We start from the raw sequence: 27524 nt of genomic DNA, 5'->3' as shown, positions 1-27524 counted from the left end.
CTGGAGGATTGGAATACAGAGCTGGAAGGCACAGCCTAGGAAAGAAAACCAAATAAGCAGTTGCCATCAAGTATCGTAAGTGCCTAGAAGCAGGAGACAGGTTTTAGAGATCTTGCCTGTCTTGCTCACTGCTGCTATCTCCAGGGCCTAGAACACACAGTGTTTGGGGAACAATTAAGTATTTGTTGAATGAATCAATGATCATCTGAGAATGAAATCAGAATAAATGTTAAATCAGCTATCTGTAGAAAAGATACAAGCCAAGAGACATTTTGTAAATGTAGTTTTGAGAATTTCAGGGAAAACTTTTAAGTTTAACCAAAATGACCCAGCTATAACCCTAGGAAGGCATGATTGGAATGTGTTTGTGGCCAGATGCTTAAACTTAATTTTATATCCTCAGAAGAAAGATTTTGATTCTAGAAGGAGAGGGTTGGGATGATGTCTGTGGAAATTGGGGTGGTCGGTCCAAGAGAAGAATTGGGTGATGTGTCTGTAGTACCTTCTGGGGACCTGGGCCAGAGGAGCTCTGTGCAGTCCTCCACTGGGCCTTTGCTCTTCCAAACAGATGGGTGCATCTCTGTTGATGCCTCTAGTGGAGAGAATCTTTCCTTTGCTTTTCTTCCATGATCCTAATGCCCTTTGATTAGAACATGGCTTCACATGGAGATTTCCTGTTGAGAGTGGTCTGCATCCAGACTCCTGGGTCAGATCCTGGACTTGGGATGCTGGCTAACCTCTCTGGTTCCCCATCCGAGGAATGGGGATAATAGTAGCACCTTCCTCTTTGCTGCCTAGCCCCTGGTAAGAGCTCAGTAGGTGTTAGCTCTCATCATTATTTATAAACTTTGTGACTGGCCCTCTGGTTAATACATCATTCACGCTTTGAGCTTAGATAGCCTGAATCAGTCCCCCTGAACCTACTTGCTCCTGGGTGCACTGGGAACCAGAGCTGAGAACCAGAAGGTGGGAAGTCATGACAGATAGGCTCTTCCCAAACAGCTTGTTCAGAGACTCCAGCTGCAGTTGTTAGGGAAGACTGCCAGGTGAAGGCTGTGTTTGAGCTGAGTACTGTGAGCCCAGCACCACAGGAAGGGGAGAGGACTTTTAGGCGGGGCCACGACAGCTGTAAAGGTATAGAGCTGAGCAAGTTTGAGGTATGTGAGTTGCAGGAGATTTAGGGTGAAGGGTGGATAGATACGAATAGGAGAGTAGAGGGAAATGAGATTGGAAAGTGGGGCCAGCTTTTGAAGATATAATTAATAACAGTCTCTAACTTATTGGGCATAACAGTGTGTCAGGTGCTGTGTTCATCCCTTAGACTCACTGTGCTAGCCAGGTTTGGTGTGAAGTGCTTTGCGTATAATACCCTGTTTGGTCCTCATAACAACCCTCTGATGTAGGTATTTACTATTATAAGAGAAATGACATGTTGGATGTCCCCTCTGTTCAGCCTGCACATTGCTACAGGGCTAACCCTTGACATCTGTACGTTTAAAAGCCTTTTGTGACTTCTGTTTCCTGATGAAGTCCAAGCCCACCAAGATTCTCTGACTTCATGAAATCATCTTTAGTTAAAGTGTGAAAATATGTGTCTTAGAACTGAATAAAAGCAGCATAGGTGCAGATATGCATCAAACTCAGAGAAATAGCATTTCAATGAAAAAGGCAAGATGCAAGACAATGTGTATATGTGCCCATTTGTGTAAAAAAAAAAGAGAGGGGGGATACACATGAAATAGGTTTCTAAGTGCAGAAAAACAATTCTCGAATGATAGAAAAGAAAGAGTGATTGCCTTTGGGATGAGGCCCCAGAAATCTAGGCTGTTAGACTGACCTGGCTTTTTCTTGCATACTCTTTTGTACAATATGAATTTTTTCCACTGTGTATGTATATTTTCAATTAAAAAGTAATAGGAATTAAAATCTAAATGTCTGCTATATACATAGCAGTCACTTAGAGAGGGAATGTAGCATAGAGTTTAAGGGCAAGGACTATATCCAGACTGCTTGGGTTCAGGTCCTGCCTCTACCACTTAACTAGTCACTAACCTCTAAATCATATAGCCTCTCTTTACCTCAATTTACCCTGTCTGAAAATGGGTGAAGTAATAGTACCTACCTCCTGGGGTTATAGTGAGGCTTAAAGGAGTTAGTATTTGTGAAGTCCTTAGAACAGTTCCTGACAGGTGTGGGTTTTTGTTGTTGGTGGTAGTGTTATGGCCCTGTGTTTTACACCAAAGTGAATGTGAAGATGTGTCCAGTCTCTCTCTCTGTGTGCTTACAATTCATCTGGCAAGGGAAGACACACAGAGCTAATGATGAGCAATGGCAGTGGAGGCTGCAGGAGCTCAGGAAAGGCTCCATAGGAACTAAAGGGGCCTAAGATGGTGTCATCGAAACAGTGGATCTTAAATATGGGTAACTTCTAGAAAAAGTGAAAGGAGAGAAAAGGATGCAAAGAGGCTTGTTCCAGGTGTGATGTGTGTCCCAGATGGACTGAGGCAGAGAAATGAGACGGGAAAGAGCCTTGAGGGAGCCTGAAACTGGGATATGTCGTGCCATGGCAGGTCATCGTTAGCTGGCAGAGTTTTTCTTAGCGTATATAAAGTAATGATGGGATTTATAGCGATGAGAGTTTAGGCTTGATGAAATGTGCTAGCTCTACCTTGAACTTTCAAGTGGTTGTGAGATGTTCCTGTGTAATTTTTTTAATGAACCCCTTCATACAGGACATGTGGGTTACTTCCAGGTTGGTGCTTATAGTCAGTGCTGCCAGTGGTCGTCCTGGATGCGGGCCTCTACATTTACTGAGTCTGTTTCTAGGGTTCATTCCTAGATGGTATTGATTTTTTTTTTAAGCCATTTTGACTATATTCCTTGTGTCTAGGCCACTGTCAGATACGTGCTTTTCCAAATTGGTAGTTGCAAAGAATCATAATGTGAAAGTTTTTGAGTGTGGAATTAGAGCTAGATATTACCTGAAAAAAAAATTGAATTTTCTTATTGAAAATGATTTTGGGACTAGGTGCTAGTGAGATGGTCGTATGACTGGGGAACCTGGGAATACCTGAGTCTTCCCCTAACCCACTCAGAGGGGGTCCCAGAGGGGGATGTATGTGCCTGAGAACAGGTAGAGGAAGGCTGGCTTGGCTCCCAGACTTGAGTGCTGTAGGCTGGTAACCTAGGCAGGGAGAGGTGAAAGTGGTTCCTCTCACCAGCTCACAAGGACCTATCTTGTCTCTGGGTCTCCAGGTAGGAAAGGATGTACCGTGCCTGTCCTTGTCCTTAAGTCACTTTGTAATGTGCTTTGTAAAGCAAAGTGATTCATTCCTTAGCACTGTCCCTGTTCTTTTTCTAGTTTGGGGCTGCAAGAGGGAGTGGTAGGCAGGGAAATGGGAGGAGCCATGACCTCCTTCCCGTCTTGAGTACACAGGGCAGCACTCCTTTTAGTTTGTTGCCAGGACTTTGGGAGTTGGGGCCAGGGCTGCAAGAAGGTAAGAAATATTTTTGAAAGTTGTTGTAACTGTGGTATTTGCGGTGGGGGTGGGGAGAGGGAGTTAGTATTTTTACTGATAGTAGGCCAGAATGAAGAATTTTTAAAAAAGATAAAATGCCGCCTTCTGACTGGTTCCTGGCCTGTTTTCAGAGCAGTAGTTCCATTTATTGAGTGCTGTCCTTTATGGATTTAATCCTCACCGCAGTACTGAAGAAACTGAGTCACAAGAGTTCAGGTAACTTGCCTGAGGTCATAGAGTTAGTAAGTGCCATTCATTCAACTGATGGTTACTGAGAGCAGGATTTCATATCTAGGGTCAATCTGTCTCCCAAACCCATACCCATAACTACTGCATAATCTCTCAACATTGAGAGATTTCATCTTACCCACAAGGTAGGAACATGAGCCACTGCCGGCCTGCTCTCTAGGGCTGTCTTCCCTGCCTCAGGAAGTGGTGGGAGGTGGGGGTGAGATGGGCAGGAGGCTCCTTGAATGTTCTCATTGCTAAATATTTGACCTGCTGAAATGTTTGTGGAGAAGAATGAGCTCCCTAGCTGTAACTCTGATTTGCTGTTCTTTTTGAGAGATGGAAAGGCTTGCTGGGTGTGCAAAATTGGAGTCAGTGTTCCCAGCCTGGAGGAGGGAGCTTCTATAATACCCACTGATGAAATAAATTTTCATGGGTACCTTAAATTTTCAGAAATGGTCCTGAAGCTGAAGTGTATTTATCTAAAGTTTATATAGTTCCTCTCTGTAGTAAGAGAAATAATTTCCATATTATGGTTTGATTTACCTGTTTGTATATAAGCTTCTTGATAAATACTTGTTTTTCCCCATTTGAAGTTAGTTTTGGAATAGGTTCTACAGTGCAAGTTGTTAAGAATGAGTAACACTATACAACTTTGAGTTCTTAAATAACTTTCTAATGGATACATTAGTTTTCGCTAGTTCAGCATGCTTTGTTTTGTTTTGTTTTGTTTTTTTTTACAAGTTTGGAAACTTTTTGGTAAACTGAGCTAAAACTAGACTTAAACAGAGCTGAGTAGATCAAGGCCTTATCATGCTGTAATACACTGGAACAAAAATAAACTGCAAAAAAAAATAAAACAAAAAATAAATAAATAAAAAATAAACTGCAGGTTTTTAATAGGTGTAGATTTAAAAAAATTTTTTTTAACAAATTGGATTTGAAAAATAAATCAGTGTGATTTTTACTTTAAAGTAATGATTTACTTTAAAGTAAGTTATTCTAACTCCTTGATTTATACTCGAATTTCCTTCAGCAGCACAGTTTATCACAAATGTTTTCGTAGTGCTTGGGTGCATTTTGATATGCAAATTTTAAAATTATCATTATTATTTTTTTTGGCTGCGCCACTCGCATGTGGGGTCTTAGTTCCCTGATCAGAGATCCAAGTCCCCTGCATTGGGAAGCAAGGAGTCTTAACCACTGGACCACCAGGGAAGGCCCTGATATGCAAATTTTTATTGGTCCGAGACCATTTCAATTTACAGATGAAAACTTTGTTTCACTTGAGTAAATTTTTTCAGATGTTTAGGAGCCAACTTTGTTCACCTTTTGGTGGTGTATGGTAGTTGCTTATAGATAAACCTTTTCTTGGCAAGGCTCTGACCACCCCCCCTTTTTCCTTTTCTTTTGAATATTTCTGTTTAACAAAGATTTTTTTGGCTTAGAGTGTTTCTCAAATAAAATTCAAAAGTTCTAATATTTAACTTTTAATTTGTTGTTGTTTCTTGTTTTGTTTTTGTTGTTCTTTTTTTTTTTTTTTGGCCACACTGCTCAGCTTGCAGGATCTTAGTTCCCTGACCAGGAATCGAACTGACACCCTTGGCAGTGAAAGCACAGAGTCCTAACCACTGGACTGCCAGGGAATTCCCTGGCCTATTTTGTTTTTAACCTGTGTTATTTTGAAACTAAATTTCAACTCTGTTGACTTTGTGGTTAGAAAATTTATTTCTTCTGCTTAACTGAAATTATCAGTTATTTGTAGATTACCAAATATAAAAGCTCTTCAAATCTGCTGATGACAACTTGCTTTGTTTTTATAGAGGAGTGTCATATTTTGTGATGATAAATTGTTTTAGAGCAAGTGTCAGTACAAGGGGCAGTCAGGTGTCACCACGTGGAAACACTTGGTTCCTCCATTAGACCAGAAGCTCCTTGACATCAGACTGTTAACCTCTGCATCCTGGTGCCTGGAGCTTTCAGGCACGACTTACAGGGTTGAGCCATGCTTGTGGGCACAAGTGTAGAAGCATCTTTATTTTTATTCTTTTTATTTTTATTTATTTATTTTTTGCATCTTTATTTTAACTATGATAGATTCCAGCTATGATGAGAATTTTTTAGAATTCTATGAATAGAATTTTTATTTAGTAGGGTTTTTTCTATCTACTTGAGTTTTCATACCTCAGTATAGGAAAGCATGGGCTTCAGATTTTGTCAACCAGTCAGTTATTTAGTAATTTTCCTTTTGTTTTGTTTTAATAGCAGTTTTAGTAGCCACTTCTTGACTAGGAAAAATGTAGTTTAATCTTGACTTCCTTAAAACTTTTTCATTGACATTTTTTTACTCTGATAGAACTTTAATGTTTCAGGAATTGTTGCATGATTCTTTAAATTAAAATGCGTTAGTGTTCCTTGAAAACTTTCTATATAAACTAGTGTCCAGTTTTGCACATAGTTTTCTTTGGGAGCAGTCTCCTGGGCACAGAAGTAGTCTGGGCTTGGTGGACCCAGAAGTGCCACTTCCTTTCCTCTGGCCTTGGCTCTCCATGCCTCCCTTTCCGTTTTGATGTTTTAATGATACCCTCCCTGCTCAGTGATTTGTGTTCAGGAAGCTAGGCAGTGATTACTTTTGTTTCTGCTTTGTGAATTTCTCCCCCCACTTCCTATTTTTACTGAGCAACTACGGGAAGTGAGGCGGCTCCTGGCTGGCTGCTGCTAAGCTCTGATGTTAGGTGGCAGAGGACAAGGCCTTAGGGCCTAAGCCATTCAAAGCATTTTACACCCTTGTCTTTGCACTGCCTCCTTCTTCAGGAATCGTAGGAACACGCTCTTATGATTGGGTGATTGGGTTGAGATGACCACCTGTCCTTGTCAGCCTGGGGTTGGGGGGAATTGGGTGCCGCTCAGCTGGAGGGCAGAGCTTTTGTGAGGTAGGTGAGAGGTTGTTCCAGCAGTAACAATAGAACACAGTGGCGCTGTGGAGAAGTAGCTGTTGTGGGTGGACAGTGTGGCAGGAACGAAAGGTGGGTTGAAGGGACCTGTTGCAAGTAAGGCTGGAGAGGTGATTCTGGATGTGGGCGGGCCTTGACTGGCAGGCTTGGCGTGTGAAGTGAGCAGCCCATCTGCTCTCTGAGGTCTCTGACCAGGCCTCAGCCTCTATGGTGCTCTCCTTCCTCCCAACTCACGGCATTTGTTTTTTCAACCAGGTATTTAGCATTTACCTGCCTCTTTTCCAGTGATACCTCAAATGGACCTGTTGTAGCTTAACTTATGGGGAAAGTTTGTATCATCTTCCCAGAAAGAAGTAACTTTTTTATGTATTAGGTACTTGAATATAGAAAGAACTTGTTTAGCAGAGTTGCTCAATAGCGCTACTATTGACCTTTTGGGTGGATAATTCTTTGTCTTTAGGTGGACAGGGGGGTTGTCTTGTGCATTGCAGGATATTTAGCAACATTCCTGGCCTTACCCACTAGCACTCTCCCAGTTGTGACAACCAAAAAATGTTTCCAGACATTGCTAAATGTCCCCTGGGCAGATGTCCGTGTGTGTGTGTCTGTGTGTGTGGCATCATCTTCACTTGTTGAGAGCCACTGTGTTAAAAGATTGAATGCTGACTTACTAATTTTGTGAAATGGAATAAAATAGAATGGTTTCTTGGGATTGGAGCTATTTATTAGTTTCTATTCCAGTATCTGACATTCTCATACATTTTTAGCATGCTACTTAGATTTTGCTGTTGTCTATCTATTATGCTTTCATTGAAAGATCTGGGACCTGAGTATCTGGAAGCTTGGCTTTTGGTCCTCATAGAAGATATTCTCTCTTGGCCTTACATGCTTGTTCCTGAAGGCTAGTTCTTTGGAAGCTGAACAGTGCTGGCATAAAGGAGAGAGCAAGAGGCATTTAGGATGTAACAGTAACAATAGCCAACATTTATGCAGCAGTTGTGATAGACCAGGTGAGACCAGGTGAACAGGATTGAATCATGAACTGTGGTGAACAGGACTGGCAGGACTGAATGTAAGGGATTGTAAGGAAAGGGAACAGGATAGGGACCATCTGGGATAATACCTTACGTTTAGTTGCAGGGTGGGTAGTGCCTTTAACCAAGGCAGTAAATGCAGGAGGAAGACCCGGGAATGGAAGGATGACTAACATTTGAAGTCCCAAGAGAGAGGGGTCTTGACTGGAGAGGTGAATTTGGGTCATTAGCAATGCATATGGCTATGATCTCCTAAAGAGAGACCACTTTCCTTTCTTTTCATTGCTTGAGCTCAACTTCCTGCCAATTTCTGCCAAGAATCCTATAGCTTGAAGCCATCTCCTAAGGGTAATAAACAGAATGTCCTGGTCCAGATCATTGATGGAGGTGGAATAATGCAGTGATGGAGACCTCCGCTGCTAGTGGCAGGCTCCCAGGCCCCAAACCCAGCTCTGTTGGGGACTACGTGGCAGGAACTTGAAGAACTCACTCAAGCTCTTTAACTGCCTCACAGGATCCTTGTGAGCATTAAATTAGGTAACAAATGTAAGGTGCATAGCACAGTGCCTGGCACTCAGTACCCATTCAGTTAATGTCAGTTGTTTTTATTTTACAGTTCTAGTGAGCATTAAATGAGATTATGTATCCAAAGCTTCAGGTATAATGCTTGACACATTGTAGTCACTTAATGAATGGTAGTTTTGTTGAGGAGTACTTGCGTGAACATGGCATGTCATCAGCTTTTTTTTTTTTTTTTTTTTAAGCAGAACCTTTTATCTAGCACTTAGCTACTGTCTCTGTGGATAGCAAGGCTGACCGTGTGAATGATGTATAGAAATAACCATTAAATAAATACTGAGGATGAACTAATCATTCAACAGACATCTGTGCTTGGCACTCTCTAATATCTGGAATGAGCTCGGTGATCTTGGTGGTTGGAGGTGGCAGAGAAGCACAGGGGAAACTCGCAGTTGTGATGCAGTACGTTACAATACAACAAAGACAATGCTAAGACAGGGCTAAAGACAGGCTCTTATGGTTGCACACAGAGGCGCTTCTACCTCAGTCTTTGTCAAGGTGGCTTCCCAGAGGAGCTGACATCTCAGTTAGACATCCCGGAAGAGTGAGAAGAGTAAGCCAGGAGAGCTTTCCATGCAGAGGGAGCTGAATGTGTAGGTGGTGAGAGGAAAGATGGCACAAGCAAGAACTAGGCAGAAATGGGGTGAGGGAGGTGGGGGGAGGTTGGGAGAAAGTTGGGAAGGTAATGGAGAGCCATAATCGATTTTAAGCAGGAGAGTGGCGTGATTAATCACACAGCAGCCAGAGAGGAGCAGTCCAGGCATTTAGAAGATCACTCAGGAGGCTCCTCTGTAATTCAGACAGGAGGTAAAGAAGGTTTGAACTTTGGATTGGCAGTGAAAATAGAAGGAAAAAGACTTGCAAGATGTTAAGGAGGCAGAAAGGGTATGACTGAATGATTCGTTGGCTATAAAGGAGAGTAAGGAGTAGAGGGTGACTCCAGATGTCTGGCTTGTTCAAGTAGGTGAATGGTGATGCCATTCACCAAGACAGGGAAGGAATATGGAAAGACTGGGGAGGGTTGGTTTTGGACATTTGATTTGGTGACCTGTCCATTAGGCAGTTGACTATTTGGGATCTGGAGTACAAGAGAAAGATCGGGCCAGAGAGATGGATTTGGGGATCATCCCAGTGAGAATATGTTGATCTTAGAAACAGGGCACAGCATAGAGCTCTGAGGAACCACAGCACTTCAGGTCTGTCCGATGGGGCCTGGCTCAAAGAGGCAACTAAGAATGGCCAGAGGAACAGGAGGAAAGGAAGGAGAACTAGCATCTTTTCATATCATTCTTTTTAATGTGGTAACACAAGGGGAGCCAAAAAAAGTAGAGCCCTAATGAGAGAGAGAACTAAGAACTGAATCATTCAGGCATTTTCTCCTGTCTGGATAGATACTTTAAATTTGTGAATGTTGAGAATAAAAATCTTCAAAGCATTTTTTTGGAGTGCATTTCTAAATATGGCTTGTGTCATTCTGAACTGACCGAAAAAGCACCATGGAAGTGGTTGGGCTTTGAACTTCATGGGCAATAACTTTACTAACCTCCCTAATTTCCTGTAGTGTCCCCAGATTATTAAGGGTGGGTATTTAGATTTACACTGTTGCTGTCTAGAGAGGACAGAGAATTTTCTGTATTTTTTTCCTCTGAAGAAGGAGTTGTTTATGGAGTGGTTCACCTTTATTTTTTAAATAACAGCTTTATTAAAATGTAAGTCACACACCATACAGTTCACCCATTTAAAGTGTATAACTCAGTGATTTTTAATGTATTCGTAGAGTTATGTAACTACCACCAGAATTTCAGAACGTTTTCATCACTCCAAAAAGAAACCCTGTACCCATTAGCAGTCATTCCTCATTCTTCCCATTTGCCCCAGCCATAGACAACCATTAATCTTTCTGTTTCAGTGGATTTGCCTATTCTGGACATTGCATGTTAATGGGATCATGCAATATGTGAATTTTGCATCTGGCTTCTTTCACTGGGCATAATGTTTTCAAGGCTCATCCGTGTTGTTGTGTGTATCAGTACTTTATCTGTTGTTTTGGCCCTGCAGCATGGCTTGCACGATCTTAGTTACCCAACCAGGTATTGAATCCAGGCCCTGGCAGTGAAAGTGCCGAGTTCTAACCACTGGACCGCCAGGGAATTCCCATACTTCATTTATGATTGAAGAATATTATTCCATTGTATGGCTCTACCACTAAGTTGTTAGACATTTGGGTTGTTTCCACTTTTTTTTTTTTTTTTTTTTTGCGGTACGCGGGCCTCTCACTGTTGTGGCCTCTCCTGTTGCGGAGCACAGGCTCCGGACGCATAGGCTCAGCGGCCATGGCTCACAGGCCCAGCCACTCCGCGGCATGTGGGATCTTCCCGGACCGGGGCTCGAACCCGTGTTCCCTGCATGGGCAGGCAGATTTTTTAACCGCTGCGCCACCAGGGAAGTCCTACATTTAACCTTTTGAGGTACTGCCAGACTGTTTTCCAAAGTATTTGCACCCTTTTACATTCCCACAGATTCTGATTTCTCCACATTCTTGCCAACACTTGTTATTGTCTGTCTTTTTATTATAGTCATCCTAGTAGTTGTGAAGTGGTATCTCATGGCTTTGATTTGCATTTCCCTGATAGCTAATGATGTTGAGCATCTTTTCATGTGCTTATTGGCCATTTGTATATCTTCTTCAAAGGGTTCAACTATATTTGATCATCAGTTTGGGCAAGGTAGATTAACTTGTAAAACCTGACACTGTAAAAAAACAGATGAACATACTTGACTAGAGAAATGAGGGAAAAGCATGTGTGTGTGTGTGTGTGTGTGTGTGTGTGTGTGTGTGTACATGTGTTGAAAGATGCTGTAAACAGACGGTAAAAGATAAAGGACAGGCTCCCCAGAAAAATAACCAGCACTCTTCACCCATATCAGGCCTGAGCTTAAGAAACAGGGTGCTTGATGATCCTGTTATTTAGCTGTGACTTTGGAAGTAGAGACCATGGTCTCCACCTTCTTCCCTACAGCACCTGTCTTAAGGCCACAGATATTGCAACCACTGCCAGGTTTCTGCAGATCTATGGCCTGACAAGTAGAGAGGTCACTTGCCACATGGATAAACATAGTTTCATTTATATTGAAGCATATATCAGAATTTCCGTCCTTTTAAGGCTGGATAATATTCCATTATGTGGTTATACCACATTTTGTTTATCCATTCATCCGTTGATGGATATTTGGCTTGTTTTGGCCTTGGTATTATGAATAATGCTGCTATGAACATAGGCGTACAAATATCTGTTTGAGTCCCTGCTTTCAGTTATTTTGTGTATGTACCCAGGAGTGGAATTGCTGGATCATATGGTAATTAACTATATGTTTAATTTTTTGAGGAACTGCCATGCTGTTTTCCATAGTGACCGTACCATTTTACATTTCCACCAGCAATGAACAGGGTTTCAATTTCTCCACATCCTTGCCAGCATGTTGTTTTCTGTGTGTTGTTTTTTTCTTTTTATAATAGTCATATATGCATATGAAGTGGTATCTCATTGTGGTTTTGCTTTGCATTTCCCTAATGATTGGTGATGTTGAGCATTCTTTCATGTGTTTGTTGGCTATTTGTCTATTTCTTTGGACAAATGTCTATTCAAGTCCTTTGCCCATTTGATAATTAGATTGTTTGGTTATATGTTTTTGAGTTATATGAGTTCTTTATCTATTCTGGATATTAATTCCTTTTCAGATATATGGCTTACAGATATTTTCTCCCATTCTTTGGGTTGTCTTTTCACTCTATCAGTTGTGTCCTTTGATGTACAGAAGTTTTAATTTTGATGAAGTAAAATTTGTCTGTTTTTTCTTTTGTTGCCTTTGCTTTTGGTATCATATGCAAGAAATCATTGCCAAGTCTGAGTTCATTAATTTTTATATACTTAATGAATTTTGCACCAGAAGAGTTATTCTTTTGATTCTGAAATTCTACCATTATTGGCCACTAATATAAAAACTTATTCTTCAGGTTGACTCTGGGTCCTATGACATGGGCTGGGTAGTATTAGATGGGTTCCCTTATTTCTGGCCTGATAAGAATTCCTGGGCTTATCTTTTTGTTTTTGACCCCAGATCTAGAATCAGCCATTTCTATAAGGAATTCTCATCCTATTTGGTGGGAGGAAGTAGCATTAAGGGCATTAATTGCAACTGGGATGTGAATTTAGATCTTTTCAATAAAGTAAATGTGTACTTTTTAGAAAGAAAAAGATAACTCATGATTCAAATTCAATAGAAGGATTACAGGATTTTTATTTCTTTGATTTTATGTTTGTGTCTCTTCTCCTTTATTGACAATAACACCAGAGAGGTACAGTCAAGACACTGTTTTAACTTGAAAAATCCTTCTCTGTGTGGTTATGCCACCAATTTGATAAATAGTTTAGGTTCACTTGTCTGTTTTTTATTTTTAGGATTGTTTTATTTTTTATTTACCTTTGTTTTATAATTATATAATATATTTACATGCTTCTAAAGATAAAACTATATAAAGCCAGGTAGACTGAGAGAAGTATGGCTTCCTTCCTTGCCTTTATTCTTCTCTGTACCTCATAGGTAAACATTTTTATTGGTTTTTGGTTTACTCTTCCATTGCTTATTTTTAAAAATATAAGCAAGTGTGTGTGGGGGTGTGTGTGTGTATCCCCTACACGCTACTCCACTCCTATTTTATTTATTCCCTTGTTTTTCATCTTGGCAATCATCTCTCTTATTTCCAAGAGTTCTTCCTTGATTTCTGCTTCATTTATGATTTGCTTGCTTTTGTTTTAAGGTTGCATCATCTTCTCATATCTCTCTAAGGATACCAGTTAGAATTTCTTTAGATACCATTTTTTCTGGGACCTAAAATATATGTTTCTTCTGGAGTCTGATCTGCTTTTCATCTTAGTTTTCCTTTATGTCCTCTTGGTTTTCTTTCATTATCTGGTGATGCTTATCAATGAAGAACCAGGTTGATTACATAGGTTATTGACAAGAGGTTCCTGTTTTTCCAACAGTCCTCTTGCCTTAATAGGAGTTGGCTAATTCAGTGACCAGGAGTGAGAAGTATGGAGGAGATCAGGTAGATGAACCTATTTCCCACTCCTGACTGTACCTGCTGACTCAAAGCTGGGCATTTATCCAGCTCCTCCAGGAAAAGGGCTCTGCTTCTCTGCCCGCCTTTGGCTTTACATGTTCTGAGAAGTGTCTAGCTCTGCTCTGGTCTATCTTGTCATACAATTTCCTCCACTTCCTTTCTGTCTTCTAGAAAGTGGCCAGCATTCAAATAGACTATATCCCTTGGCCATTTTAATTACTGTTATGTTGTGGTTTCCTTGTGAATATCTTTATGTTGTCTTTGGGATTTGAGGAAGGTGGGGAGGTAAGTATATGTGCCTGTTTATTTAGCTTGTCATCTTGAAATGAAGCTACTTTGTGCCATACCATTTCTGACAACAGGACTGCTTTTCACTCCTTTTTCTCTGTTGGCTTAATGACTGAAATGGATTTAAAATTGTTCTCTGTGTTCACAAATAATAACTATCACATCACTGAAACATGTGATGCCACCCACCCTAGAATACATAGATTTCTACTCAGTTTAGGGATTGGGTGACTTTACAAGACCTTTCTTATTTGTCAGTAACTTTTTTCCAGACAAGCAAGATAATAAGGCCTGGTTACTTTCACTTACTGGAATGATAATAATAATAAGATCATCAAACAATTAGTGCTTAATATGTGCCAAACATTATTCTACATGCTTTGTATGTATAAACTCATGTAACTCAATAACAGTAGTTACTGTTATTATCCCTATTTTACAGACGATGAAACTGAGGCACACAGAGATTAAAGAACTTGCCCAAGTCACATAGCTGGTAAGTGGCAGAGCCAGAATCTCACCCAGTTAGTCAGCCACCAGGGCCACTCTCTTTTCCACTGCATCTCTAATGGGAAGCTCTTCAAATTTTCTCAGGATGACCACTTTTAAAAAATTTTATCAGTTACGGGTATAAGAAAACCCTTTTATACTTAACTTTTGTCTACTTTCAAGCATGTTCTTTGTTATTGTTTGAAGTACAAATTCCTGTTGGCTTTGATGCAGAAAGGAATGCTTTAAATGATGTAATCAGGTCTGAGTTCAATTTTAATCTATTGAGAATTTTTGCAAATTATTGTAGTGTTGAAAAGATGTGATATCTACTAAAATGTCCTTTTCTGCCATGTGTTTGAGAATCTTAGGCAGCATTAAAACTTATGAATACCGTACTTAAATCTTACAAGTCTTGGCTACAACTAACTTCTGAGATCTTTCACAATGCATATTTATTTCCATGTAGCATGAATAGTGGATTCATAAATGGTGAATATTTTCCCAGTGAAAATTCTTTTTAAGAAAATACACAGCAGAAATGTCCTTAAATGGATTGAACATATTTTAGCCCTTCAGGGAGATAAATATGGAGGAAAAGCTTTCAAAAAACAATAAGACAAGCATTGAGAATAATTTTATTAAAAAAATAAAAGATATATCCAGGTGCTTATATACATGTTTGTGTGCATTTTAAACTTTTCATTACAGAACTCTTTGATCATATACAACAGTAGAGCAGATAATATGATCAATCTCATGTGTACCCATCACCAAGCTTCCATCAGTATTTTGTCAGGGGATATTATGATCACTGCCATGAAGATGACTCCTTAGATGGATGTCACCACCTTCTTTGCATATTGTTTCTTGGCAAAAGCCTATTTGAAAATGATAGAACTTGAATGGTATTTCAATTCCGTAATATTTCCTTGAATTCAACACTATCTAGTTTTGATTACAGCAAAGATCAGCACAGGAACACCAGATCTATTAAGAATAAGTAAAAACCAATTTTTGTTTTCTTCAGGGGCTTGTTTGTTCTTCCTGCCTGGAGAAGAACCCCAGGCTTGACTATTGGACCTGAGTGGTCTTGTTAGAAGCAATTATGATACAAACAGAAGTTTTCATTGAATTTTCCAACCAGCCCCTTGGTTCTAAGAAATGGAGTCATTTATCACATGGAGGTGGAAGTCCCTTTCTGGATTCTTGATGAATAGGAATATTGGTGAAATACCTGAGTTGCCTTAAGTGGTGTTTATATAGTCAGCAACTTCAGATGTCCATGCTCAGGTGTCGTCATCCGGCTTTCAGCAGGTTTTTAGCTGACCAGTTTGACTCTCAAATTATAGCATGCATCTAGAATCACCTGAGGATCTTGTAAAAAATGCATATTCTCTGCTCCTGCCTCCAAAGATTGATTCGTTAGATTTGGATTGTATTCTAGGAATCAGCATTTTAATAGTCATTCCATTAAAGGGATGTTCTGATTCTAATGTCAGGGAAGGAGGTCCTTAAGCTTTGGTTGGCTTCTTTCTTTTCATCCTAGTCTTTTTTTTTTTTTTTCTTTCTTTTTTTTTTTTTTTTTGCGGTATGCGGGCCTCTCACTGTTGTGGCCTCTCCCGTTGCGGAGCACAGGCTCCGGATGCGCAGGCCCAGCGGCCATGGCTCACGGGCCCAGCCGCTCCGCGGCATATGGGATCCTCCCAGACCGGGGCACGAACCCGTATCCCCTGCATCGGCAGGCGGACTCTTAACCACTGCGCCACCAGGGAGGCCCTCATCCTAGTCTTAACAAGGTTAATGTTAATATGGCATCTCATAAAAAATTGCTTAAAATTTTCCATTCTTAATAACATGTTCAGTGGGCACTATAACCACACCCTGTACACTGATATGGCCTATAGACAGACTTATCCTAATACAGGTGCACCTTTGGTGTTTAGCAATCAATTCTGATGCTCACGGCCTGAGGACCACACCTTGAGGATACAGGTGCACAGGTAGTAAGTGATATGGTTACAAAGGGTTCAATATGGGAATGCCCTGGGAGTCCAGTGGTTAGGACTGTGTGCTTCCACTTCAGGGGGCATGGGTTCGATCCCTGGTCGGGGAACTAAGATCCCACAAGTAACATGGCACAGCCAAAAAACAAACAAACAAAACACAAATAAACAAAAAATTAAGCTAAAAAATAAAGCAAAAAAGCAAAAAAACCCCACAGAGGGTCCAATATGTATTTCTCTTTGGTGCCCCCTGACTGCGTTAGCTTGAGCCTTTGGCCTCCCCTATTTGGTTATTGCTGGACCAACACTAAGTGCAGGAAGAGAGGCTCAGTTTTGATGAAGTCACCTGCTGCCTCCAGCTCTGTGTAGCGTTCCTCTGTAGGGAAGGGAAACACGGCGAGCGTGGACGGAAGGTGGTTCTTCACCTGGGGCTCTAAATCCAAAACTGAATGAAAACTTTGGTGTTTTGGATAGTGTTAAGACTGGAGTGTTTTGTCATCAGCTTCTCAAAGGGATCTGTGACCTTTCCCTCCCTACCTCCTTCCACTCCCCCACCCTGCATACATACACACAGCAAAGAACCATGTCCTGGAGCAGCCTATGTGAGCATCACCTGGCCTCTGGAAAGCAACTGTAGGGACTCCGCATTGCAAAACAGCCTCTCCTGTGTGGAATCAGAATTGCTTTCGCCATCTTGTAAAAACTGTGCAACCCACAGCTGGGCTGGCTGGGCAGCTGTGGCCGACTGTATTGCTTAGCCAATATTCCATGTGTCCCCCTACATTTCCCAGTTTACCTGGTGGTTACATTAGCACATGTGACTAATTCGGGCCAAAGGGCTGTGATGGGAAGTGATGTGTCACTTACAGTGGGAAGCAGTAAAGAGTTGATGTGAGTTTCTTTTCTTGTGCTAAGGTGACTGTGGAAAACAAAAGTTCCAATGATGTCCCTACAAGTTGAAGGGCTGCCTTGAACTTTATGTGAGCAAAAAATAAATCTTAGGTTAGGCCACTCCTTTCAGGATTTATTCCTATAGCGTAGCTTAATGTGTCAGCCTGGATAGTGCTGAACAGAATATTTGTGTATACATTTAGAGTTCTGAGAGTCAAGGTATGGGCGCTGTGTGGTCTAGTGCAAGACATTTAGTATCCTGAGATTTTTTTCCCCTCATCTGTAAATTAAAGGGCTTAAATTAAATGATCTTTAAGGGCCTTTTCAGTACTCACATTCCCAGATTTGGGATAGCAGCATTTAAATCCAGATTTCTAATTGAAGTATGAAAAGGAAACTAAGTCTGGCATTAAAGGTATCTCTGGAAAACTTATTATTTTTTAAATTAATTATTTAATTAATTTATTTATTTTTGGCTGCGTTGGGTCTTCATTGCTGCGCACGGGTTTTCTCTAGTTGCAGCGAGTGGGGGCTACTCTTCGTTGCTCTGAGCAGGCTTCTCCTTGCGGTGGCTTCTCTTGTTGCAGAGCATGGGCTCCAGGCGCACGGGCTTCAGTAGTTGTGGCACGCGGATTCAGTAGTTGTGGCTCGTGGGCTGTAGAGTGCAGGCTCAGTAGCTGTGGCACACGGGCTTAGTTGCTCCACGGCATGTGGGATCTTCCCAGACCAGAACTCAAACCCGTGTCCCCTGCATTGGCAGGCGGATTCTTAACCACTGCGCCACCAGGGAAGTCCCGAAAACTTATTTTTTATTATGTACCTTTTGCTATTAAATGAGAAGTTGCATAAGGAAAATGGCAATGAAGTTACATAGGGAAAATAACAGCTTTATTGAGATATAATTCACATACCGTATGTGTTTTAGTATATTTAGAGTTGTGCAACAATCACCATTATCTAGCTTCAGAACCTTGTCATTGCCGCAAAAAGAAACCCTGTATCCATTAGCAGTGATTCTCCATTCCACAAATCTACTTTCTGTTTCTATGGATCTGCCTGTTCTGGGTATTACATATCAGTGGGAGCATGTAATATGTGGCTTCTTGTGTCTGGCTTCTTTCACACTTAGCACAATGTTTTCAAAGTTCATCCATGTTTTAGCATGTATCAGTACTTCATTCCTTTATATGTACATAATATATATATTTAATGTTCCATTGTATAGCTATACCACATTTTGTTTATTCATTCATCAGTTGATATACATTTGGGTTGTTTCTATTTTTTGACTATTTTGAATAATTCTGCTGTGAATGTTGATGTATAGATTTTTGTGTGGATTTATATTTTTCATTTCTCTTGAATATATTCATTAGAGTGGAATTGCTGGGTCATGTGCTAACACTATACTTATTTTAAGGAGCTGCCAAACCGTTTCCCAAAGTGCTATACTATTTTACAATCCTACTATCAATGTATGAGGGTTCCAGTTTTTCCACATTCTCACCAACACTTGTTATTGTTTGTCTTTTCGATTGAAGTAATAATCTTTGATGAAGCAACTATATGCAAGCTAGTCAGTGAAGAGATATTAATGTATATTTTACCGTGTTAGGTTTTTCTTTAAGCATTTCTAATATCCATTGGCATTTTTATAAAAAATTTCACCATGGGCTTCCCTGGTGGTGCAGTGGTTGAGAATCTGCCTGCCAATGCAGGGGACACGGGTTCGAGCCCTGGTCTGGGAAGATCCCACATGCCGCAGAGCAGCTAGCCCCGTGAGCCACAATTACTGAGCCTGCGCGTCTGGAGCCTGTGCTCTGCAACAAGAGAGGCCACGATAATGAGAGGCCCGTGCACCGCGATGAGGAGTGGCCCCTACTTGCCGCAACTAGAGAAAGCCCTCTCACAGAAACGAAGACCCAACACAGCCATAAATAAATAAATAAAATTCAAAGAGGGAATAGAGGGAGCCTTTAATTTAAAAAAAAAAAAAAATTTCACCATGAGCTTAGCACTAAAATAAAAAGTTTAATGAATAATAATATAACTCCTCAACTTGTTTAACTTTTACAAATGTTATTTTTTTTATTTTTTATTTTTTAAATAATGCATTCTAGAAGGGGAAAAAAAGGAGTGAATGTGATTCACCAAATGTAATTGTTCTCTTAAAGCATAAATTTGTCTTTATAAATTATATACTTCTAAATTGGCAGATAGATTGTACCTTAAATATATAGGCTTGAACCTTTAAAAATCACAATGAAATCCTGAAAGGTTGTACATACTGGAATTGCTGAATTGTTACATTAAATATACCATGGGTTCAGTACTTAAAGGAATCTCTGTATCTTGTAAGATGGTCAGTAACCCTCTAATTATTTGTTTCATAGATTGATGTTTTTGTATATTATATTTTTAAAAAGAGGAGTACCCCATTATGTTGGGAACACAAGTGTTTCAAGTAGTGTTATATATAGTTGATCCTCAAGGTTCTCAGATCTTGTATTTGTAGATTAGCTTATGGCTAAAATTTATTTGCAACACAAAATCAATACTTGTAGAGCTCTTGTGGTCAGTTGTAGACATGTGCAGAGTGGCAAAAAATTTGAATTGCACAACATGCACACCCCCAGCTGGGGATGAACAGGGTGACGCTCTGCCTTCTTATTTCAGCTCTCAGACTATAAACAAGTATTCCTTTCATAGTCTATTTAGTGCCACATTTTTTGCATTTTTATACTTTTTGTTGGCAGTTTCACTGTTTAAAATGGCCCCTAAGTGTATCGCTGAAGTGCTCTCTAGTGTTCCTAAGCCCAAGAAGGCCGTGATGTACCTAACAGAGAAAAGACGTGTTAGATGAGTGTCATTCAGGCATGAGTTATAGTGCCATGACCTGTGAGTTCAGTGTTAATGAATCAACAGTAACTAAGGTGTTTTTAAACAGAAACACACATAAAACAAGGTTATATATTGATTGGTTGGTGAAAATGTTTTGACTAGAGGCTCACAGAATCTAGGAGTACTGATTCAGTATTTGCTAATTCAGTGTACATGACAACTTTTTATAACTGCCTGTAAATAATGAGAATCAACTATACATGATGAATTGCTTTTCTCTTGTTGCTTTCAAGATTCTTGCTTTGGCTTTAGGCAATTTGATTATAATATGCCTAGGTTGATTTTTTTGAGTTTATCCTACTTGGAGTTTGTTGAGCTTCATAGATGTGTAGATTCATGTGCTTTTTATCAAATTTGAGAAATTTGGGGCCTTTATTTCTTCAAATATTTTTTTTCTGTGCCTTTCTCCCTCTCCTCTTCTGAGAATCCCATTATATGATGCTGGTATGCTTGATGGTGTCCCACGGGTCTCTGAGACTCTTTTCCTTTTTCTTCCTGTTCCCCAGACTGGATAATCTCAATTGGTTAATCTTCAGTTTCACTGATTCCTGTTCAAATCTGCTGTTGAGCCTTTAGTTAATTTTTTTTATGTTAGTTGTATTTTTCAACTCCAGAATTTCTATTTGGTTCTGTTTTAAAAATATTTCTCTCTTTTAGTAGTATTCTGGATTTGCTGAGACATCATTCTCATATGTTCCTTTAGTTCTTTTTTTTTTCTTTTTAATGATTTTACTTTTTTAAAAAAATAGAAGTATAGTTGACTTCCTTTAGTTCTTTAGATATGGTTTCCTTTAGTTCTTTGAACATACTGAAAATAGCTGATTTTAGTCTCTGTCTAGTAGGTCCAACATCTGGGCTTCCTCATCATTTGTTTCTCTTGTTTGTTTATTTGTTTGCTTTCCTGTGTGAGGGCCATACTTTCTTGTTTCTTTGCATGTCTTGTTAAGTTTTAAATGAAAACTGAACATTTTTTATGATATAATGTGGCAACTGGAAATCAGATTCTCTTCCCTCTCCAAGTGAGTTCCAAGTCAGATCAAATAGAGATCCTTGCAAGTGGGATCTTCCAGGGTACCTGCAGATAAGTCAGATAATGATAATTTTCTAGGAATGAAACTCTGAAGGAGCTCTAGCCTAGTTCTGCTCCCTCCAGTTCTGCTGCCTGCCTTCTGGTTTTCACTGCAAATGCAGCTGTTATTTTTCAAGGTTACCATAGAGTTAGAGAGCAGGGGATGGAACTAGATCAAGTTAAAATGCTACAAAGCTGACTATAGTAGTCCCCCCCTTATCCACAGTTTCACTTTCAGCCGTTTTAGTTACCTGCAGTTAAGTGCAGCCTGAAAACATTAAGTGGAAAATTCCCGAAATAAGTTTTAAATTGCACACCATTCCGAGTTGCATGATAAAGTATCATGCTGTCCCATTCCATCCCGCCTGGAACATGTATCATCCCTTTGTCCAGTGTATCCACGCTGTATATGCTGCCTGAGGTTTCAGGCATCCACTGGGGGTCTTGGAACATATCCCCCATGGATGGGGGTACTACTGTATTCTTACTGAGATTCAGCTGTTTTTCTTGAATAAATGCTCCCCAGTTTGCTTCAGTCCTGTTAATTTCTAGAGTCTTTAAAAAGTTGATTCTGAGTCATGTACCACAATGTTCATTGCAGCACTATTTACAATAGCCAGGACATGGAAGCAACCTAAGTGTCCATCATCGGATGAATGGATAAAGAAGGTGTGGCACAGGTATACAATGGAATATTACTCAGCCATAAAAAGAAACGAAATTGAGTTATTTGTAATGAGGTGGATGGACCTAGAGTCTGTCCTACAGAGTGAAGTAAGTCAGAAAGAGAAAAACAGATACTGTATGCTAACACGTATATATGGAATCTAAAAAAAAAAAAAAAAGGTCATGAAGAATCTAGTGGCAGGATGAGAATAAAGACGCAGACCTACTAGAGAATGGACTTGAGGACACGGGGAGGGGGAAGGGTAAGCTGGGACAAAGTGAGAGAGTGGCATGGACATATATACACTACCAAATGTAAAATCGATAGCTAGTGGGAAGCAGCCGCATAGCACAGGGATATCAGCTCGGTGCTTTGTGACCACCTAGAGGGCTGGGATAGGGAGGGTGGGAGGGAGGGAGACACAAGAGGGAAGAGATATGGGGATATATGTATATGTATATCTGATTCAGTCTGTTATAAAGCAGAAACTAACACACCATTGTAAAGCAATTATACTCCAATAAAGATGTTAAAAAAAAAAGTTGATGGGCTTCCCTGGTGGCGCAGTGGTTGAGAGTCCACCTGCCGATGCAGGGGACATGGGTTCGTGCCCCGGTCCAGGAAGATCCCACATGCCGCGGAGCGCCTGGCCCCATGAACCATGGCTGCTGAGCCTGCACGTCCGGAGCCTGTGCTCCGCAACGGGAGAGGCCACAACAGTGAGAGGCCCACGTACCGTAAAAAAAAAAAAAAAAAAAGTTGATTCTGACCAATTTGGCCAGTTTTCTCACTGTTTTTATGGAGGAGAGAATTTTTGGAGGTTCTTACTCTGCCATTTTTTATGACATTACTTCCCTCCCCTTTCTTTTTAGGTTTTTATTTTCATGAATCTGCTGCTTTCTTCTTAGTACTGAAATTATAGTTTGGATTAGATCTGAATCTTAAAGTTTGCCAAGGCTTTTCATCTAGAACTTTTTATTATACCCCAGTTAGTCATGTAAGCATGTACATTTCAGAGTAGTGCGGTGCACATATTCTTGGCCCCGCTGGCTTATTGTAAAGGAGGAAGGAGATTTGATTGAAACCAGCCATTTGGTAGTCTCTGCGGTACTGCCTTCTGGGTTTCCCCTCCCTCATGCTGTTCCACTTGGAATGAAACTTTCCTTACCCAAGCTTCCCTCCTTTTTGTTCTAGTTAATCCTTTGTTTCTTCCTTAAACTTTCACTGAAGAATAACACATAGGAAAGTACACAAATTATAGTAACTATGCTTGATTTTATTATCTCCAGGTAAATACCCAGATAATCGCCACCCTGGTTAGTGAGTAGCCACCCACAGAGTTGACCATCTACCCCGTAAATCATTTTTCAGATGTAACAGATGTTCGTCTATTCTAAATAGACATTTCTGGAGGCCAGTAGTATATATTTTTCCCCATTTCTCTCCTTTTTAATTGATATATAATTCTCATACCATAAAATTCACCATTTTAAAGTGTGAAATTCAGTGAGTCTTAGTACATTAACAAAATTGTGCGACCATCACCACCATCTAATTCTAGAATGTCTTCATCACCTCAAAAAAGAAACTCTATTAATTAATAGTCACTCCCCATTCCCTTCCTTTCCTCAACTCCTGGCAACCACTGATCTACTTTTATCTGTCTCTACGATTTGCTTTATCTGGATGTTTCATATCAATGGAATCTCACAGTATATGACCTTCTGTTTCTGGCTTCTTTCTCTTACCATAATGTCTTCAAGGTTCAGCCACACTGTAGCATTTATCAATACTTCATTCTTTTTTTCTTTTTTTTAAAAAATAAATTTGTTTATTTGTTTATTTATTTTTGGCTGCATTGGGTATTTGTTGTTGTGTGCGGGCTTTCTCTAGTTGCGGCAGGCAGGAGCCACTCTTCGTTGTGGTGCATGGGCCTCTCATTGCGGTGGCCTCTCCCATTGCAGAGCACGGGCTCTAGGTGCGCGGGCTTCAGTAGTTGTGGCACACGGGCTTAGTTGCTCTGCGGCATGTGGGATCCTCCTGGACTAGGGCTCGAACCCGTGTCCCCTGCATTGGCAGGTGGATTCTTAACCACTGTGCCACCAGGGAAGTCCCACTTCATTCTTTTTTATGGCTGAATAATGTGCCGTTGTATGGCTATACCACATTTTGTTTATTCATTCAGCAGTTGATAGACTTGGGTTGTTCCACTTTGGGGCTATTATGAATAATGATGCTATGGACATTCATGTGCAAGTTTTTATATAAATATGTTTTCAGTTTTTTTGGGTATATGCTTAAGAGTGGAATTGCTTGGTCTTAATGGCAACTCCCTGTTTAACATTTTTTGGAACTGCCAAACTGCTTTTCACAGTAGAAGCATCATTTCACGTTCTCACCAGCAATTTATGAGAGTTCCAGTTTCTCCACATTCTCACCCACACTTATTTTCTGTTTTGTTTTTTGTTTGTTTTTATTGTAGCCATGCCAGCATGTATGAAGTAGTATCTTACTGTGGTTTATTTGTGTTTCCCTAGTGACTATCCATGTTGAGCATCCTTTCATTTGCTTATTGGCCAGTTGTATATCTTTCAAGAAATGTCTTTTAGTATCATTTGCCCACCTTTTAATAGGTTATTTGTCATTTTATTGTTGAATTTTAAGAGTTCTTTTTGTATTCTGGATACTAGACCCTTAACGAGATATATGATTTTCCAGTATTTTTGCCCATACTGTGGGTTTTCTTTTCACCTTTATAGTGACCTTTGATGCACCAACATTTTTAGTTTTGATGAAGTCCAGTTTATCTATTTTTTCTTTTGTTGTTTGTGCTTTAAGATGTCATATCCAGCTCCCCCTCCCCTCCCCCTCCCTCCTCCCTCCTCCCTCCTCCCCTAGCACAGGGCGCGGGCGGCCGGGGCATTCTGCAGCCAGCAAGCCGGGCACACAGCTGCCCACTTGCGCTGTGCCTGCTGCAGCCAAACCCGGCCCGACGGGAGCCGAGCAGAGAGCGGGGATCATCACGAGCCCTGGCCAGAGTGAGTGCGTGTGGCCACCGCAGAGTTGGCACCTGGAGGACATGGAGGAAGGCCAGCAGAGACCAACACCAGTGTGGATGACTTGGCTCCCCCCTTGGTGGCCCAGCTGGCCGAGCGATTCAGGGAGCAGGCAGCCGCTGCAAAGGAGACACCAGCCAGTAAACCAACAAGAAGGAAACTTCCCTGCTCCCTCTCTCTGTTCCTCCCCAGGGTAGAACTGAGCCAGGGTAGAACTGAGCCAGCAAACCCCCCTTCTAAAGTCAAAGTGAAGAGCTCGGGGCCTCCCTGGTGGCGCAGTGGTTAAGAGTCCGCCTGCCGATGCAGGGGATACGGGTTCGTGCCCCGGTCTGGGAGGATCCCATATGCCGCGGAGCGGCTGGGCCCGTGAGCCATGGCCGCTGGGCCTGCGCATCCGGAGCCTGTGCTCCGCAACGGGAGAGGCCACAACAGTGAGAGGCCCGCATACCGCAAAAAGAAAAAAAAAAAAAAAAGTGAAGAGCTCACCTCTGACCAAGAAGCTCCAGGCCAGTCTAGCCTTTGATCCAGCGACCCTGCTGCCTGGGGTCTCACCCAAGAGTCCCCGACTCAAGGCCATGGTATCAGCATTTCACAGCCAGCTTTCTACCCCCAGCAGCCCTGGCGTGTGGTCTCGGGCCAGCAAGCCAGAGGAGGTGCCCATCAGCTTTGACCAGCCTCCTGAAGGCAGTCATCTGCCCTCTTACAGTAAGGTGCAGACGAGGGGCTCCATAAAAAGGTGCCCTCCCTCCAGGCTATTCAGAAGGTCCCAGTCAGATTGTGGGGACCTGGGGGAGCTCAGGGCCGTGGAGTCCTCCCAGGAGAATGGTGCCAAGGAAGAGAATGGGGACGAGGTGTTCCCAGCCAAGAGCAAGACTCCAGGATCCTCTCCTCTGAGGAGGACGCCCAGCAGGACAGAGAAGCAAGAGGAGAAGGGAAGGGCCTCGGGGGTAGCCCAGCAGCACAAGACGGCCATGGAGAACTCTGAGGAGGGAGCCAGCCAGCGTCCAGCCCGAGCCTCCAGCCCAGAGGCAGAGGACGGGTGTGGGAGCCCCACGGAGGAGAAACCGGCTGAAGAGCAGACGGAAGAGCCTACAGAGGTGAAGGAGAGGGTGGCCAGTGAAGAGGAGGAGCCTGGACAGAGGAGCCAAGACACAGAGGGGCTGGAGGAGGGAGCTGTGGGGGAGATCCCCCAAAGCCCATCCTGGAGGAGGGGAGGGCGACCACAGTCCTGAGCAGGGGACCGGCAAGGAAAAGCAAGATGGAGGGGGCCGTCCTCGAGCCAGGCTGTGACCCTGGCACTGGCCATGCCCAGCCGGACACTAGCAGTGAGGTCCCCAAGACAGAGGATAACGCCCCTGTCCAGGACACTAAAAGGTGAAGAAGATCTCATTGTGCCTAGTGATAAAGCTGCTGGAGCTGTGTCCTTGAAGTAGCAGCAATGATCGTAGTGGCAGCACAGGAAGCCATCTCAGGAGCAGGATGGCGTGAGGGTCTGGAGTCAGCCTGAGGACACAGGGTGCAATTTCCCGACCTCTGCACCATCAGAGACAGAGATTGGGTCTGAGGGCCAAGACTTTTATCAACTTGAGTTTGTGTCACCTGATGGACTTGGTTTAAAAAAAAAAAAAGAAACTTATTTAAAACAATTTACTATGGTGACAACTCCCTAGGGATACTGGTCAAACTGTGGGGCCCAGATACTGTCCACACCCACCTAACCCTATAGCTGACCTCAGAACTGGACTGGGATTTACCTAATCAGATTGTGTTTGTGTAAGGTGATAGCCTTTTTATTGTTCTTAAGTTTTCATGGTTCTCAAATGTAGGTAAAAACTCATTTCAGGTAGCTAGAAACAAAGTAGTATCACTGGAAATATAAATCCTGTAAGTTACAGAAGACCTTAAATTGTATAGAGACCCTGAGACAACCTTTCAGCTTGGTCAAAATTTGACTGGCCAACCAATTTTTTTTTTTTTTTTTTTTTTTTTTTTTTGTTTTTTTTTTTTTTCTTTTTGCAGTATGCGGGCCTCTCACTGTTGTGGCCTCTCCCGTTGCGGAGCACAGGCTCCGGATGCGCAGGCCCAGCGGCCATGGCTCACGGGCCCAGCCGCTCCGCGGCATATGGGATCCTCCCAGACCGGGGCACGAACCCGTATCCCCTGCATCGGCAGGCGGACTCTTAACCACTGCGCCACCAGGGAGGCCCTGGCCAACCAATTTTGAAAACACTAGGCGAGAAGAGATAATTATTGAAACCTTAAAAAATATGTGTCTGTTCCAACAAAAACAAACAAAAAAAAAGAGATATCATGTCCAAGAAACCATTACCTAATCTAAGATCACAAAGATTTACACCTGTATTTTCTTTCTTTTTTATTAAAGTTTATTTATTTTATTTATTTATTTTTGGCTGTGTTGGGTCTTTGTTGCTGTGCGCTGGCTTTCTCTAGTTGCGGCGAGCAGGCGCTGCTCTTCGTTGCCGTGTGCGTGCTTCTCATTGCAGTGGCTTCTCTTGTTGTGGAGCACAGGCTCTAGTTGCGCGGGCTTCAGTAGTTGTGGCACAAGGTCTCAGTAGTTGTGGCTCATGAGTCTAGAACGCACGCTCAGTAGTTGTGGCACATGGGCTTAGTTGCTCCATGGCATGTGGGATCTTCCGAGACCAGGGCTCGAACCTGTGTTTCCTGCATTGGCAGGTGGATTCTTAACCACTATGCCACC

General features: G+C 41.7%; 2 protein-coding genes across 3 annotated transcripts in view; both read left to right on the top strand.

The window, feature by feature from the left end:
- GARRE1 (granule associated Rac and RHOG effector 1) overlaps window positions 1-27524 on the top strand; it is an 82050-nt gene that overhangs the window by 3052 nt on the left and 51474 nt on the right. Inside the window, exon 2 of one of the 2 annotated variants that reach the window (XM_060084407.1) lies at window positions 14169-14222. The exons of the other annotated variant lie outside the window; for it this stretch is intronic. The gene's annotated coding sequence lies outside the window, so the exon portion shown is untranslated. The remainder of the gene's footprint in view (window positions 1-14168; window positions 14223-27524) is intronic. 2 annotated transcript variants of the gene reach the window in all.
- Window positions 442-26183, top strand: LOC132479607 (capZ-interacting protein-like). The gene is given in 7 exon segments (XM_060083141.1): window positions 442-595; window positions 1003-1157; window positions 24648-24787; window positions 24839-25075; window positions 25287-26003; window positions 26005-26065; window positions 26067-26183. Coding segments are annotated over 7 exon segments (1581 nt in total).

This window comes from Mesoplodon densirostris, chromosome 19, assembly GCF_025265405.1.
Source record: "Mesoplodon densirostris isolate mMesDen1 chromosome 19, mMesDen1 primary haplotype, whole genome shotgun sequence".
Taxonomy (NCBI): domain Eukaryota; kingdom Metazoa; phylum Chordata; class Mammalia; order Artiodactyla; family Ziphiidae; genus Mesoplodon; species Mesoplodon densirostris.
The sequence above is the reverse complement of the archived record's forward strand: the minus strand, read 5'-3'. Positions and strand labels throughout refer to the sequence as shown.